The sequence below is a fragment of the Marmota flaviventris genome, chromosome 6, assembly GCF_047511675.1.
Source record: "Marmota flaviventris isolate mMarFla1 chromosome 6, mMarFla1.hap1, whole genome shotgun sequence".
Lineage (NCBI taxonomy): Eukaryota > Metazoa > Chordata > Mammalia > Rodentia > Sciuridae > Marmota > Marmota flaviventris.
Genome location: NC_092503.1, coordinates 32,767,545 through 32,785,266, shown reverse-complemented (window position 1 = coordinate 32,785,266; position 17,722 = coordinate 32,767,545). Strand labels below are relative to the sequence as shown.

General features: G+C 38.1%; 1 protein-coding gene across 3 annotated transcripts in view; it reads left to right on the top strand.

Moving 5' to 3' along the window:
- Positions 1-17,722, top strand: part of Akap7 (A-kinase anchoring protein 7) — a 138,942-nt gene that overhangs the window by 92,049 nt on the left and 29,171 nt on the right. The window contains exon 1 of one of the 3 annotated variants that reach the window (XM_071613016.1): positions 13,664-13,785. The exons of the other annotated variants lie outside the window; for them this stretch is intronic. Coding sequence (XP_071469117.1) covers positions 13,737-13,785 — 49 coding nt within the window. The 5' untranslated portion in view covers positions 13,664-13,736. Of the gene's footprint in view, positions 1-13,663; positions 13,786-17,722 lie in introns of those variants that run through there. 3 annotated transcript variants of the gene reach the window in all.

Sequence of the window (17,722 nt, the reverse complement as noted above, 5' to 3'; positions counted from 1 at the left end):
TGTTGGGAATTTTGGTCACAGTGATGAAAAGAAGAACAGCACAGAACCTCTGAGAATAATTCTTAGGGGGATGATAAAAAGAGGTTTGGAGGGAGTGCCATTTTTTTTTAAAACTGGAAATCTTTGGGCATACATGTGATGCCTGGATTTTGTTCTAAACATGAGCACTTATGGGATCTTAGAAAGATGAGTCTTGATGATCTTGTTAAGCCATTAAATTAACCAATCCCAGAATTATAACCCCACAGATTATAGGAGATAATGACATTTCTTGTTAAATCAGGAGTTTGTTTCAAATGCATACTGATAAATATTTCAGTTGTGAATTAAGAAACTTATATTAACAGAAAATAGATTCAGCATTTTTGTTCTGACAAATCAGAACAAAATCAACAGTTCTGACAGTTACCACATGTTGTTAGAAGCGTCCATAAACAGACTAATCAGAATGAATACATACTGACATAGTGTATCAGATGGATTTCAGCCTGGGCCGTGGAGGACTCATGACAGATGGTAAGGAACTGCCAAAACCAGCCTGATTTAATGGCATTTCATCTAGTAAAATGAATTTTCTTTTCATTTTCTTGGGGATTTACTTTCACTCTTTGTTATCCTTTTATGTGTATAAGAAAAAAACTTTAATGATAATGTATTGAATTAGAGCACCTTTTATTTGAGGCTTGGCAGGAAATGTGACTGATGGTTGTCTTGCCCAAGGTCAAACAGTGGACCACTTTCAGAGCTAAATATAGATTGAGAGTATTCTGCATGAAGAATAATTAGGACCTGTGAAAACTGCCAATATACTAGAAAGTATATTGTTGAATGACAAATAAAATCTACTCATTGGGTCCTATTGGCATTTCTAAGATACATTTCTTTCTTCCTTTGAAGGGTGTTGCTTTCTCCTCATAAAGGTTGGGGGCATTAAGAGATTAAAGGCACTTGAATAAGAAAGTATCCATGTCTGATTATATAAGTGCTAACCAGCCAATTTAGTATACTTTGTGCTTATACTGTATGATTTTTCTTTTTCAAATAAGGTTTTAACATCTAAACATTTAACTTGTCCTTGAATAAGTAATTCATGTCAGCTTTTGTGATTTCATTGTCAGTACCTGAAAAGGACAGACTGTAGAAAGCAGAGTTGAACAGAAGCTGTCTAGAATAAATGACTGTTCCTGGTTTTTGTTCTCCTGGTACTGCATTGCCTTAACAACACTGCCAAACAGGATTTACTTCTTGGGAATGCTTGGTTCTCTCTTGCTTCCTTAAGGCCATGGCTCCTACCATCCTTTGGCCCTGGCTTCCTTGTCTACTGTGGCTATACTTCTGGATTCAAGAGTCAAAGCTTATATGATCATCATAGCACATGGTGAGTGTTCAATAAATACTGGCTGGAATTGAATTAGTAAAATGTGTCCACATATATATAGAGTTGATTTGTTTGCATCTTGTCAGCCTTCTTCCAGTCTCCTTACCTCAAGTGTTCTGTCATCTGAATGAAACAAATTCTCCTCCCTAATTTATTTCTCAACTAAGGAAAAGGCTTTGACTACCTACATTGCTTCAAGTAGGGTGACAGACATGGAAAAGCACTGACTGAACAGTAACCGTGGAGGAGCCACTTGAAAATTGGCACAACAGAAGTTCTTCACTAGAGACTTGGGAATGGCTGCTATGAGTTGGTAAAAAATGAGGACTTTTTTTGTAGCTCTAGTTATTTACTTATTTCTTCCCCTTTCCTAAATGCATATGTGCTGTATATGATATGCTATTTTCTCTTTCTTGTGTTTTATTTATTTATTTATTTATTTAATTTTTATTGTTGGTTGTTCAAAACATTACAAAGCTCTTGACATATCATATTTCACACTTTGATTCAAGTGGGTTATGAACTCCCATTTTTACCCCGTATACAGATTGCAGAATCACATCGGTTACACATCCACTGATTTACATATTGCCATACTAGTGTCTGTTGTATTCTGCTGCCTTTCCTATCCTCTACTATCCCCCTTTCCTTCCCCTCCCCTCCCCTCTTCTCTCTCTACCTCATCTACTGTAATTCATTTCTCCCCCTTGTTTTTTTTTTTTCCCTTTCCCCTCACTTCCTCTTGTATGTAATTTTGTATAACCCTGAGGGTCTCCTTCCATTTCCATGCAATTTCTCTTCTCTCTCCCTTTCCCTCTCACCTCTCATCCCTGTTTAATGTTAATCTTCTTCTCATGCTCTTCCTCCCTACTCTGTTCTTAGTTACTCTCCTTATATCAAAGAAGACATTTGGCATTTGTTTTTTAGGGATTGGCTAGCTTCACTTAGCATAATCTGCTCTAATGCCATCCATTTCCCTGCAAATTCTATGATTTTGTCATTTTTTAATGCAGAGTAATACTCCGTTGTGTATAAATGCCACATTTTTTTTTATCCATTCGTCTGTTGAAGGGCATCTAGGTTGGTTCCACAGTCTTGCTATTGTGAATTGTGCTGCTATGAACATCGATGTAGCAGTGTCCCTGTAGTATGCTCTTTTTAGGTCTTTAGGGAATAGACCGAGAAGGGGAATAGCTGGGTCAAATGGTGGTTCCATTCCCAGCTTTCCAAGAAATCTCCATACTGCTTTCCAAATTGGCCGTACCAATTTGCAGTCCCACCAGCAGTGTACAAGTGTACCCTTTCCCCCACATCCTCGCCAGCACTTGTTGTTGTTTGACTTCATAATGGCTGCCAATCTTACTGGAGTGAGATGGTATCTTAGGGTGCTTTTGATTTGCATTTCTCTGACTGCTAGAGATGGTGAGCATTTTTTCATGTACTTGTTGATTGATTGTATGTCCTCCTCTGAGAAGTGTCTGTTCAGGTCCTTGGCCCATTTGTTGATTGGGTTATTTGTTATCTTATTGTTTAATTTTTTGAGTTCTTTGTATACTTTGGATATTAGGGCTCTATCTGAAGTGTGAGGAGTAAAGATTTGTTCCCAGGATGTAGGCTCCCTATTTACCTCTCTTATTGTTTCTTTAGCTGAGAAAAAACTTTTTAGTTTGAGTAAGTCCCATTTGTTGATTCTAGTTATTAACTCTTGTGCTATGGGTGTCCTATTAAGGAATTTGGAGCCCGACCCCACAGTATGTAGATCGTAGCCAACTTTTTCTTCTATCAGACGGCATGTCTCTGATTTGATATCAAGCTCCTTGATCCATTTTGAATTCACTTTTGTGCATGGCGAGAGAAAGGGATTCAGTTTCATTTTGTTGCATATGGATTTCCAGTTTTCCCAGCACCATTTGTTGAAGATGCTATCCTTCCTCCATTGCATGCTTTTAGCCCCTTTATCAAATATAAGATAGTTGTAATTTTGTGGATTGGTTTCTGTGTCCTCTATTCTGTACCATTGGTCCACCCGCCTGTTTTGGTACCAGTACCATGCTGTTTTTGTTACTATTGCTCTGTAGTATAGTTTGAAGTCTGGTATTGCTATACTGCCTGATTCACACTTCCTGCTTAGAGTTGTTTTTGCTATTCTGGGTCTTTTATTTTTCCATATGAATTTCATGATTGCTTTCTCTATTTCTACAAGAAATGCCGTTGGGATTTTGATTGGCATTGCATTAAACCTATAGAGAACTTTTGGTAATATCGCCATTTTGATGATGTTGGTTCTGCCTATCCATGAACAGGGTATATTTTTCCATCTTCTAAGATCTTCTTCTATTTCTCTCTTTAGGGTTCTGTAGTTTTCATTGTATAAGTCTTTCACCTCTTTTGTTAGGTTGATTCCCAAGTATTTTATTTTTTTTGAGGATATTGTGAATGGAGTGGTTGTCCTCATTTCCATTTCAGAGGATTTGTCGCTGATATACAGGAATGCCTTTGATTTATGCGTGTTGATTTTATATCCTGCCACTTTGCTGAATTCATTTATTAGCTCTAATAGTTTCTTTGTAGAGCCTTTTGGGTCTGCTAGGTATAGAATCATGTCAACTGCAAATAGTGATAATTTAAGTTCTTCTTTTCCTGTTTTTATGCCTTTAATTTCTTTCGTCTGTCTAATTGCTCTGGCCAGTGTTTCGAGAACTATGTTGAACAGAAGTGGTGAGAGGGGGCATCCCTGTCTTGTTCCAGATTTTAGAGGGAATGCCTTCAGTTTTTCTCCATTCAGAATGATGCTAGCCTGAGGCTTAGCATAGATAGCTTTTACAATATTGAGGTATGTTATTGTTATCCGTAGTTTTTTTAGAGTTTTGAACATGAAGGGATGCTGTACTTTGTCGAATGCTTTTTCCGCATCTATCGATATGATCATATGGTTCTTATCTTTAAGTCTATTGATGTGGTGAATAACATTTATTGATTTCCATATATTGAACCAGCCTTACATCCCAGGGATGAATCCTACTTGATCATGGTGCACAATTTTTTTGATATGTTTTTGTATCCGATTCGCCAGAATTTTATTGAGGATTTTTGCATCTAGATTCATTAGAGATATTGGTCTGTAGTTTTCTTTCTTTGAAGTGTCTTTGTCTGGTTTAGGAATCAGGGTGATGTTGGCCTCGTAGAATGAATTTGGAAGTTCTCCCTCTTTCTCTATTTCCTGGAATAGCTTGAAAAGTATTGGTATTAGTTCTTCTATAAAGGTTTTGTAAAACTCTGCTGTATACCCATCTGGTCCTGGGCTTTTCTTAGTTGGTAGTCTTTTGATGGCTTCTTCTATTTCCTCGATTGATATTGGTCTGTTTAGGTTGTCTATATCCTCCTGACTCAATCTCGGTACATCATATGACTTAAGAAATTTATTGATGCCTTCACTATCTTCTATTTTATTGGAGTATAAGGATTCAAAATAATTTTTGATTATCTTCTGTATTTCTGAAGTGTCTGTTGTGATATTGCCTTTTTCATCCCGTATGCTAGTAATTTGAGTTCTCTCTCTTCTTCTCTTCGTTAGCATGGCTAAGGGTCTGTCGATATTATTTATTTTTTCAAAGAACCAACTTTTAGTTTTGTCAATTTTTTCAATTGTTTCTTTTGTTTCGATTTCATTAATTTCAGCTCTGATTTTAATTATTTCTTGCCTTCTACTTCTTTTGCTGTTGATTTGCTCTTCTTTTTCTAGGATTTTGAGATGAAGTATGAGATCATTTATTTGTTGGTTTTTTTCTTTTTTTAAGGAATGAACTCCAGGCAATGAATTTTCCTCTTAGAACTGCTTTCATTGTGTCCCATACATTCCGATATGTTGTGTCTGTGTTTTCATTTATCTCTAAGAATTTTTTAATTTCCTCCTTGATGTCTTCTATAACCCATTGATCATTCAGTAACCTCTTGTTCATTCTCCAAGTGATGCATGATTTTTCCTTCCTTCTTTTATCGTTGATTTCCAGTTTCATTCCATTATGATCAGATAAGATGCATGGTATTATCTCTACTCCTTTATAATGTCTAAGAGTTGCCCTGTGACATAATATATGATCTATTTTTGAGAAGGATCCATGTGCTGCTGAGATAAATGTGTAACTGCTTGATGTTGTGTGGTATATTCTATATATGTCAATTAAGTCTAGGTTATTAAATGTATTATTGAGTTCTATTAGTTTCTTTATTCAACTTTTGTTTGGAAGGTCTGTCCAGTGGTGAGAGAGGTGTGTTAAAGTCTCCCATAATTATTGTATGGTGGTCTATTAGACTCTGGAACTTGAGAAGAGTTTGTTTGATGAACATAGCTGCACCATTGTTTGGGGCATATATATTTATGATTGTTATGTCTTGTTTGTGTATGGTTCCCTTGAGCAGTATGTAGTGTCCCTCTTTATCCCTTTTGATTAACTTTGGCTTGAAATCTATTTATTTGATATGAGTATGGACACTCCTGCTTGTTTCCAAAGTCCATATGAGTGATATGATTTTTCCCAACCTTTCACCTTCAGCCTATGTATGTCTTTTCCTATCAAATGCGTCTCCTGTAGGCAGCATATTGTTGGGTCTTGTTTTGTGATCCATTCTACTAGCCTGTGTCTCTTGATTGGTGAGTTTAAGCCATTAACATTTAGGGTTATTATTGAGATATGGGTTGTTCTTCCAGCCATATTTGTTTATTTATGTTACTTAACATGGTTTGTTTTTCCTCTTTGATTATTTTTCCCTTTACTGTACTACCTTCCACTGTTGGTTTTCATTGTTATTTTCCATTTCCTCTTCATGTAATGTTTTGCCAAGGATGTTTTGAAGAGATGATTTTCTAGCTGCAAATTCTTTTAATTTTTGTTTATCGTGAAAGGTTTTAATTTCCTCTTCCATCCTGAAGCTTAATTTTGCTGGATACACAATTCTTGGTTGTAACCCATTTTCTTTCAGCGTTTGAAATATGTTGTTCCAGGATCTTCTAGCTTTCAGAGTCTGTGTTGAAAGATCAGCTGTTATCCTGATTGGTTTACCCCTAAATGTGATCTGCTTCCTTTCTCTTGTAGCTTTTAAAATTCTCTCCTTATTCTGTATGTTGGGCATCTTCATTATAATGTGTCTAGGTGTGGGTCTCTTATGATTTTGCACATTCGGCGTCCTGTAGGCTTCTAGGATTTGGGATTCTGTCTCATTCTTCAAGTCTGGGAAGTTTGCTCGTATTATTTCGTTGAACAGATTGCTCATTCCTTTGGTTTGGACCTCTATACCTTCCTGTATCCCAATGACTCTTAAGTTTGGTCTCTTTATGTTATCCCAAATTTCTTGGATGTTCTGCTCATGGTTTCTTAACAGTCTCACTGAGCTGTCTATGTTCTTTTCAAGTTGAAATACTTTGTCTTCATTGTCTGATGTTCTATCTTCTAAGTGTTCTACTCTGCTGGTAGTATTCTCATTTGAATTTTTAAGTTGGTTTATTGCTTCCTGCATTTCTAGGATTTCTGTTTGTTTTTTATAACCTCTATCTCCCTATATAGTTGATCTTTTGCTTCTTGGATTTGTTTATGTAACTCATTGTCGAAGTGATCTTTCATTGTCTGATTTTGCTGTCTAATGTCTTCCTTGAGACTCCAGATCATCTGAAGCATGTAAATCCTGAATTCTTTATCTGACATTCCATCTGCTGCAGCTATTACCTCTTCTAAAGTTGAGTTAACCTGCATTGCTTGTGGTCCTTTCTTGCCTTGTCTTTTCATACTGCTCGCGTTTCTTTCTGCTTGGTGAAACAGTTGTGTTATTGAATTTTCCCCCTATATATTTATATTGCTCTTGTATAGTTGCAAAGTCTCCCTTGCAGGGGCGGGCGGCGGCTGTGCTCCTCCTCCAATTGAGGTGATCTGTCTATCTCGCCGGCGGGCCCCTGGGCCCCTTCTCCAGGTCGCATTTTCTGCCTACCTTGCGGGCAATGGCTGGGCCCCTCCTCCAATAGGGATGATCTGTCTACGACGCTGGCAGGCTGCTGGGCCTGTTCTCCAGGTTGCAGGTCTGCCTACCTTGCAGGCGCAGGCGGCGGCTGTGCCCCTCCTCCAATTGGGTGATCTTTTAACTAGGCCGGCGTGCCACCGGGCCCCTTCTTCAGGTTGCGCGGTGTGCCTACCTTGTGGGCGGCAGCTGGGACCTTCCTCCAATTGTGGCGATGTGTCTACCACGTCGGCAGGCCGCTGGGCTTTCTTCGCTGGTCGGTCGCAGGTCTGCCTACCTTGCAGGCGCTGGTAGCGGCTCTGCTCCACCACTCCTCCAATTGGGGCGATGTGTCTACCACGCCTGCAGGCCGCTGGGTCTGCTCCGCTGGTCGGTCACAGGTCTGCCCACCTTGCAGGCGCGTGCAGTGGCTCTGCTCTGCACCTCCTCCAATTGGGGCGATGTGTCTACCACGCTGGCAGGCTGCTGGGCCTGCTCTGCTGGTCGGTCGCAGGTCTGCCCACCTTGCAGGTGCGTGGAGTGGCTCTGCTCCGCACCTCCTCCAATTGGGACGATGTGTCTACCACGTTGGCAGGCTGCTGGGCCTGTTCCGCTTGTCGGTCGCAGGTCTGCCTACCTTGCAGGCGCAGGCTTCGGCTCTGCTCCGCCCCCCTCCAATTGGGGCGATGTGTCTACCACGCTGGCGGGCCGCTGGGCCTGCTGTGCCGGTGGGTCTCAGGTCTGCCCACCTTGCAGGCGTGGGAGGCGGCTCTGCTCCGCCCCTCCTCCAGTTGGGGCGATGTGTCTACCACGCCAGCAGGCCGCTGGGCCTGCTCTGCTGGTCGGTCGCAGGTCTGCCTCTCTTTTTTGTGTTTTATAGAAAAAAATCTCTTTCCAATTACATGCTAAAATTGTATAGTGTATAGCAATTACAAATAAGTGCAACTGTTAGAGAAGAACAAAACCACTGCAGAGAGAAGTAAAAGATTTGTTGGAAATATGACTATAGTAGGAGTAATGGTAAAAAAAAAAATATTAACTCCCACATTTTACAGTTAGACTGAGATTCTTTCCCCAGGTACTTAAAACAGGACTTTAACAGTGGGATTTATAGATAATTCCTGAGGTTTGTTTAGTTGTTGTTCCCAGTCTCTTTCCTAGATTGACAGAGACCTTCATAAGAACAGCTTTCAAACATCTGTATTGGATAATTTAGTTTCAGAACCTTTACCTTTGGTTCCAAAATGACTACAAAGACACAGCAGTGACAAATCAATGGAGGGGTATCTCTTGGGTGGGGGTGGTATACATATCCTGATTGTGGAGTCATCATGGGGAGTTGATTTGTTTTTAACAAGAACATACAGAAACAAAATACAGTATTGGATATGTACTCCAACCCCCTTCAGGCCTGGAATAATTATTCATCTTTTGGCATCCAAGTTTCCATGAGTTATGTTTCCGAACATTATCAAGACTTCATGAACTTAGGTTGAAACTGTCTCATTTCTTAGTGTAATAGTTTCCTTAAGTGCACTGCCTGCTGTATAATGAAACCTTCCCAAAGGGTCTCTTGTACTTAAAGGCATGTGTTCTCTAAGGCTTAGTTCCAGAATTTGGAGGGATAAGGCAGGTCTTCCCTCTTGATGCAGCATAATGTAATGTCCTCTTTCTCCTCCACTCTTTTGAATAAAGGGACATTTTCTTTTCTTTCTGATGGGTTTCTACGAGGAGTCAAGCTCATTTCCTTTAATGAAAGGTACTCTCACAGAATTGGTAATCTATACAGTTTTACAGAGGCAGAATCTTGTTTTTCTTTCATTTTGTAATTTGTTCAAATTAATTATACATGACACTAGAATGTATTTTGATACATTGTACACAAATGGAGCGCAACTTCTCCTTCATCTGGCTGAACATGGTGCAGAGTCACACCGGTAGTGTAATCATACATATATACAGAGTAATAATGTCCCTCTCATTCCATTGTCCTTCCCATACCTACACCTACTTCCCTTCCCTCACTCCCCTTTGCACAATCCGAAGTTCCTTCATTCTTCCCTACTTACCCCCATTATGGATCAGCATCTACTTACCAGAGAAAACATTCAGCCTTTGCTTTTTTGGAGTTTGGCTTATTTTGCTTAGCATGATATTCTCCAGCTGCATCCATTTACCTAAAAATGCCATAATTTCATTCTTCTTTAAGACTGAGTAATACTCCATTGTGTATATGTACCGCATTTTCTTTATCCATTCATCTGTTGAAGGACATCTGGGTTGGTTCCCATAGTTTAGCTGTTATGAATTGAGCTGCTATAAGCATTAATGTGGCTGTGTCACTGTAGTATGCTGATTTTAAGTCCTTTGGGTCTAAACCTATGAGTGGGATAACAGAGTCAAATGGTGGTTCCATTCCAAGTTTTCTGAGGTATCCCCACACTGTTTTCTATAGTGGTTTCACCAATTTGAAGTCCCACCAGCAATGTATCAATGTATCTTTTCCCCCACATCCTCACCAACACTTATTGTTGCTTTTATTCTTGATAATTGCCATTATGACTGGAATGAGGTGAAATCTTAGAGTAGTTTTGATTTGCATTTCTCTAATAACTAGAGATGATAAACATTTTTTCATATGTTTGTTGATTGGTTGTAGTTCTTCTTCTAGGAAGTGTCTGTTCAGTTCCTTAGCCCATTTATTGATTGGGTTATTTGTTTTTTTGGTGTTAAGTTTTTTGAGTTCTTGATATATCTTGGATATTAGTGCTCTGAGGTGTCTGTAGTAAAGATTTTCTCCCATTCTGTAGGTTCTCTTTTCACATTATTGATTGTTTCCTTTGCTGAGAAGAAGCTTTTTAGTTTGAATCCATCCCATTTGTTTATTCTTGATTTTACTTCTTGTGCTTTAGGAGTCCTGTTAAGGAAGTCAGTTCTTAAACCAACATGGTGGAGATTGGGGCCTACTTTTTCTTCTATTACTCTGTTCTAGTGCCTAAGTCTTGATCCACTTTGAGTTTGTAGGGTGAGAGAGAGAGGCTTAATTTCATTTTGCTATATGGACTTCCAGTTTTCCCAGCACATTTTCTTAATAGGCTGTCTTTTCTCCAATATATGTTTTGGGCACCTTTTTCTAGTGTGAGATAACTGTATTTTTGTGTGTTTTTCTCTGTGTCTTCTGTTCTATACCATTGGTTATATGTCTATTTTGGTGCCAATACCATGCCATTTTTGTTACTTTTGCTCTGTAGTATAGTTTAAGATTTGGTATTGTGATGCTGTCTGCTTTATTCTTCTTGCTAAGGATTGCTTTGGCTATTCTGGATCTCTTATTTTTCAAATGAATTCTGTGATCGCTTTTTCTAGCTCTATGAAGCATCTCCTTGGGATTTTAATAGGAATTATATTAAGTCTATGTAATGCTTTTGGTAGTATGGCCATTTTGACATTAATTCTGCTTATCCAAGAGCTTTGAAGAGCTTTCTGTCTTCTAAGGTCTTCTTTAATTTCTTTCATTCATGTTCTGTAGTTTAAATTGTAGAGGTCTTTTACCTCTTTTGTTAGGTTTATTTTATTTTATTTTTTTGAGGCTATTGTGAATGGGGTAGTTTTCCTAATTTCTCTTGCAGTAGATTCATCACTGATATATAGAAATGCATTTGATTTATGGGTATTTATTTTATATCCTCAGAGGCATAATCTTATAGCAAGATTTATTCTTTATTAGTGAGATATTTCTGTATTTCAATCTTAATTGTGTATTTTCAAAAACAGTGTCAACTGGGGATAATTAATAAAGTCACATTAGTAGAGTTCATCATAGAAGTGCTATCTCCCTAAACTCTCCATTTGAGTTAGGGGCCTTTTGTTTAGAGGCCAGATAGATAAACATTAACTTAAGCTTACAGCTAGCAGGACAGAAAATAGGTAGAGGAAGAGGCAAGGGCACTAGTTAATACTAAAAAGTATGAGGTGCATTTATGTACAGCCGCCAGGCAATCCATTCTCTTCTTTCCTCCTTTGCAACAATGAAAAGCTTCATAATGAATTTACCTGATTTACAGATGAAGATGCCAAAACTCACAAAGAGGTTATGTTTTCATAACTACAAACGCCTGACAAATCCGGGATTCAAACCCATAATTTTCTGATTCTGAATATTTTATCCCATCCCAGTGTTGGTAATTGGGAAGTGCCAGGATTTACGCATTTTCCTCAAGGAGGAGTGTTCACTGCAAATATTTCTTTTAATATACAAAGTACATTAAAAGAGATAACTGTTTGCTGGCTTTTAGATTGCTATCTCCTTTGTTATTTTGATCTCAAAATCATATTGTGTTAATACTGAAGAGTATCTTAAAATTTCAGCTGCCTGATTGTGGATAAAGGAGCTGAGGTTCAGGCAGGACTGAAGGCTTATTCAGTATTTCCCAGCTGGTAGTGGCAGTGTTGGAGCCAGGAAGGACATCCATTCTGTGTTACTTCTCCCGTGTTCAGAGTATACTCTAGGTAATGATTTTACCTTTTTAGGGCTATAGGCCATTTATTTGCCCTCTAGCCCAAATATTAATAAGATACACATTGTTTTCTTGCCTTTAATGCAATTTTACATTTATATACAAAATCTTATTTTATATTCTAAAATGTGTATCTGTATTCACTCATGTGTTGGCAAATTTGTGAAGGAATACTAGAAGAGCTTAAAATTGCTATTAATTTATAGGGTGAAAAGCTATAAAAAAACAAAACTAGCTATGACTAGAATTCAACATAAAAATTACAGTACTTATTATATAAGGAATAGACTCTATCTTTAAATCAAGACAAAATAAGTAAAATATTTACATTTTAAATAATCTGAAAAAGTAAAAAAAAATAATAATCTGAAAAAGTGAAAGCCATTTAAAGATATATAACATTTTCAATGTTTGAATTATGTGAATAGATTTCCAGCTTCATTTAATCAATTAAATATTTTATTTTTATTACATACGTATTCACAATTTTCTAATCTTGGAATATTGAAGTACATATTAATCTAACTGTGAACCACAGAATTAATTACAATAAAATGCTCTTTGACTTGTTTATCAAACTGTAATTATTAACATTTTATCTCTCTGAAAATATCCACCAAAAGTATAATTTAGTATTTGTCAGCTTCTTAACTGTTTCTTTCTTTCTTTTTTTTCTTAAAGTGAAATATGTAGAATTTTTTAAATGAATGATTTTTGTTTTTCCAAAATGCACACTGTCTTTATTGGGGTGGGGGGGGGTACGAAGGCAGACATGCTGTCTCCAGAAACACTTGAAGTTTTCATATCACCCATTTTCCTCTCCTTCCAACTCCTGGAAAATGGCTATATGTTCCCAGCTAAGGAAGCTGAGGAATAAAGGAAGAATTTGGATGACATTCTTGGTACTTTGAGCACTCCTGCAGTGTCATAAAGTAAGGCTACTCTCCATATGAGATAGCAGACTAAATTCAATGACATGAAATCCATTTTCTCACTTCATAAATATGTCCTGTCTTGGATTGCTTGCTACCCCTAAATTTGCTCACTCAGTTGTGACTTCATTCAAAAAGATGCCTTTATCCCTGATCTTCTCAGTGGTGCATCTAGATTTGGAAAATTTTCTCAGCTATTGACATATTTGATGCTGTGATTTCAAAATTCATTGGTTAATGCTTTAATAGAGGAATAAGACAGATTGAGAAAGCAGGTATTTAACTTTAAAATATATGCTGTAAAGTGTAGGTAATAGTTGGTACCCCACCCCCTACTTCCCTGATATTTCTATTGTTCATGTAGTTTGTTAGGTAGTTAATGGCACTTCTTACAACTTGAATTTCCTGTGTTCTGCTGTGTTGGATTTCCTATGAATAAAGCAAACAAAAATCTCCTGGGCATAAAAGAAAGCTCTTCCTCTTTAAATAGCAGACAGAAAATGTGGGGCTTTTTCCCTTGGATTTGTATTTCCATGTGTAATTACTAAATTTGTCTGTAGGAGAAAGGAATCCAGATTTTTCTGTTACCTTCTTAAAGACACATGCAGATTGCCACACAGTGCACGTGGCACTTATCTACGGCTGGGGCTTACAGTTTTGTGAGAATTAGGTGAGCATATGGCCACTTCTTTTGCTGAATGCCAGTCCCAGAGCAATTGCTTCAGCTGGAGAAGCGGGAGGAGGAGCCTCTTTTGCTCACTGCAGCGAGTCCCCTTCTTTCTCTGGGCTGTGTGTATTGGTTCTTCCAGCTCCAAGCCGCTCCTCAGTGTGGAATAGGCAGGGTGTGCTCGCAGACCGTGGTGTAGCTGCAGTTTCTATTTGGGGTGCCCACGGAAAGGAACACCAGGAAAGAAAGCCAGTGCCATGGGCCAGCTTTGCTGCTTTCCTTTCTCAAGAGACGAGGGGAAAATCTGTAAGTGCAATTTGTACTGTGCAGAATCCTTGGTGCCTGACTATTTTGTGTTTGCTTTCTGGGGTACTTTTGATTTTTGTTATGGGAAAGATAGACTAATCAGCTGTGGTTTTTAAATATGCATTTTTAATGACAGGTGTGTAGTTATAAATTAAGTACCATAACTCAATAGGCTATGTTAATAGTCTTTCTGATTTTCTTCTGCTGGTATTCCTACAGCCCCATTTTATCACACTATCTAGAGTCAGAGTTTAGTTTTGAGTTTCTTTAAATCACTGCATTCAATTTGATACATTGTAGAATCCAGACTTCATTTTTCTTATCTAAAACTGGCACATTTTTAGGGCAGTGCTCTATCTATGTAGAGGTAAAGCTGATTCCAAAATGACGTATTGTGTCCATTTGCAGGTATTTTCATGTATCCTCTGCTTTGTTCTTCAGGGAAGGGATTCAGGTGTAACTGTAAGACCACTCCTAACAAGTAATGCCGCTTTGCCTCCAGCAAAAACCTGAGTGAATATTTTTAAACACATGTCAGGCAGTTTCCACAGCCGCTTGTGGCCCAGAAAACAGAACTTAAAAGTGGTGACCATTTGCATTGGAGTTTTTCCTCACTGACTTATGTGTATATACTTACATTTTAGCTTTGTTAAATAGAATCCTGGCATTTTAGTATGCTGAATAGAGTTTGACTTACACTGGCTGCCCCGAAATATGGAATCTTTACTTCCTTTTCAATAAAATGTTTCCAGTCATACTTGCTAATTTTGCAATCACATAACTACCGCATCAGTGCTTAACTCTGATTTAAATAGGTCCACAGAATTTCATGATATTTAGTTCAGATGCTCAAAGATCCACATTTGGTTTCAATTTCCTGCTGCTTTTTCCTCAGGAAACTGGCCAGGGGCAGGTTTTAAGAAATTAATACACATTCTACACCAATTCACACAAGAAATAAGTCAGTTTTCATAAGAAATCTTTGGGAATGCTTTGGAATAAATGTTGGGAGAGTTTGAGATTTTATTATTAACAAGAGTGCTCTGTATTTTACTCATGAAAATGATATTGTCCAGCATGTGACAGTCCTGATCTTATAACCTGAGATGATCCTACAACAAAGTCATTTACTTTCTAACAATGACCACTGTAATTCATTTAGCACAGGTATTTGTCAGAATGATTTATTTATAGTTCTTAAATATTTTTGGTTGATTGATTCTTCTTCTTCTTCTTCTTTTTTTTTTCCTTTTTTTGAGAGGACATGACCATCTGAAAATCCTTGGTTTGGACAGAGGCAAGGATAGTGAATTCTTTCCTCACCAGTCTTTATTTCCTGTTCCATTGCTTCAGGTTCTCACTTAGAGCACCTGCTTTCCTTCTGTTCTATTTCTCTTCTGCCCCTGTCTGTAAGCAATCTTATTGGCCCTATCAAAAGAAGTAAAGACTCAGTGCACGAGGAATTTGCTCTTTTCTGTCTTCCTTATCTGGGACTGTTGAAGGACACAGTCTTCTGTTTTACATGCAGTGTGCTTCCTAATGTTGATTGACAGGAAGGGCTGTGTATATTTTTTTGGGTTCTCCTCCTTGAATTCCAAACTTTCACAAAGAAAGTGAAGAGAGGACACCACATCTGAAGTGAAATTCTAGCTCAGAAGTACAAATGTTGATAGGAGCTGGAACAATCCTCTCCCTCCACTCCCTTACCCTGCTGTCCCCTGGTCTTCCACAGTTTCTCCTCATCATTATTTTTTCTGTCTTTGATGTTATCATTACTTCACTGTATCTTTTTCCTCTTAATAATTTCTCTGCTATAGGATGGTCTGAAGAAAATCTTTAAACAGTCTCTGCTATCCTGCTAACAGTACATGTCTGGCAGTACCTATGAAAGGAGTGTTGAAAAAAAGGGGTGGAGAATTCATTGCCCAGGTACCTTAAGAAACCCATACATAGTACTAATTAGAGGTAACTTGTCCATAAGTTGTGTGATAACTTGTAAAATAATCCACAAGAGACACTTGGGAGAGCCCAGCATTATTTTGTTTTTGTTACTGGATCATACAGTAACTTCCCCTTCTGGGACTTATTCATCTTCATGACCCAACTACATAGTAGTCTTGTTACCTTCTCTGGGTCCCCTACTCTGGAAGCATTTACCAAGCAAACACCCACATTTTTCTGATCCTGTCATAAAGGGCAGCAGTAGTCTTGGAATGTTCCTCTGGATGTTAGCTCAGATTATACAGAATTCATTGGTTTTTTGGGGAGAGTTTAAACTTGTGGGTGTCATTCTTAAAACACAGGTGAGTTGGAAAGCTCATCCCCTGCAGTCCTACAGAAATACAGCGAGGATATATCCACCTGGCCAAGTGGTAAGCGTCAAGTGATCCTTCCTTCTCCTGCTATTTTATCCTGCTTTGGCCCTTTGGTGGTGGTGGCGGTAGATAGAACTAATTTAATTGATTTATTAGTGTTACTGCTTTAATCTGCTGATAACAAAATGATTCTTGAGTTAACCGGTTATGCAGGGGCCTAAGTTCATGTGGGAACTATATGCATAGCCAGAAATCTTGACTATGGGGTGAACAGTGGAAACAGCAGAGCTTGCCATGGTTTACATGTCTGTTCTTGCAGCACAGAGCAACATGGACCTCCTTGTTTAAGTCCAGCGGTTGAACATTTTTCCAAACTGTATACTTTTTTGTTTGTTTTTGGATCATCATAAGTAGCATATACTGAAAATAATATGCATGTTTCTTGGAAGACTAGACTCTTTATAAAGCTATATAGGAATATACTTGACATTAAAAATTAATGCAGATCTTGTAGGATTAACAAATACTGTAGATATTCTCCAATGTAGTTTTTGCTGAAATCTTTCATAGGGCTTCTTTCTTCAAATTACCTAATTTCTCATAGTGAGCTGTCTGAAAGGAATGTCCCTCAAAAGAAATGTCATTACACAGGCATGCTGACCACTGTGGTTTATCTACCTCAAACAAAAACTTGGTAACTAAATAGACAATAACCAATCAGAAAACATTTTACTTGCTCTTATCTTACTGCACATTTTCTCCATTTTGAAGTACTTTGCTTTTATGTAGAAATCAAATAAGTGAACATTCAGAGATGAACCAGACTGCCTCATGAGGCAGGCAGGCTCCGGTGGCTGGAAGTAATGAAGCACAGGATGGGGAAACAACTCGCTCCTGGGGGTGTGGACAGGGGAGTGGACCAGCTGATGACGTTGACGGCTTACTTTATGTCTAACTCTGGTATTCTGTGATGCTGAAAACAAATATTAAGATAAATATGTATTTTAACAAGACACACAATTTAATTGTATCATGAAATATATTTCAATATAGTCTTTTTTGTGGGACTTCTTACCAGGACCATTTGTGGTATTTTTTTCATAAATATGAGTCAGATCCCCAGATAGTTTCTGATGGTTTGGAATTTGCTGGTGTTATATACATTGAGATGTACATTGTGGATTTAATCTCTGGTGAGTACTTTTATTTTTGAACTTTAATTACCATGGTGGTAATTATTCAGTTACACTCAGGGAGTCTGTATTTAGATTTTTCCAGTTCTCCAGAAAGCTTCCATAAATCTTAGTCTTATACTTTGCTCTTCTCTTCACATTTAAGACACAATGACTTTGTGATTATCTTTCACATAGCTGTTCTATCTTATCACACGAATTTCCAGCACCCCACATTCAGGACAAATACTGATGTCCCCTTAGTTGTACGAGACCGTAACACAGTGTCTCACCCAGAGGAGGCATGTTCTGAATGTTTGTCAATGAAGAGAATGATACATATTGCCTGTTAGGCTGCCAGTGAGACAATATCAGTATGCACCAGAGGACAGAATTTTGAATGACTTTGGTCATGAACTTCTAAAATTTTGAAAATTTATCCATTTTCCC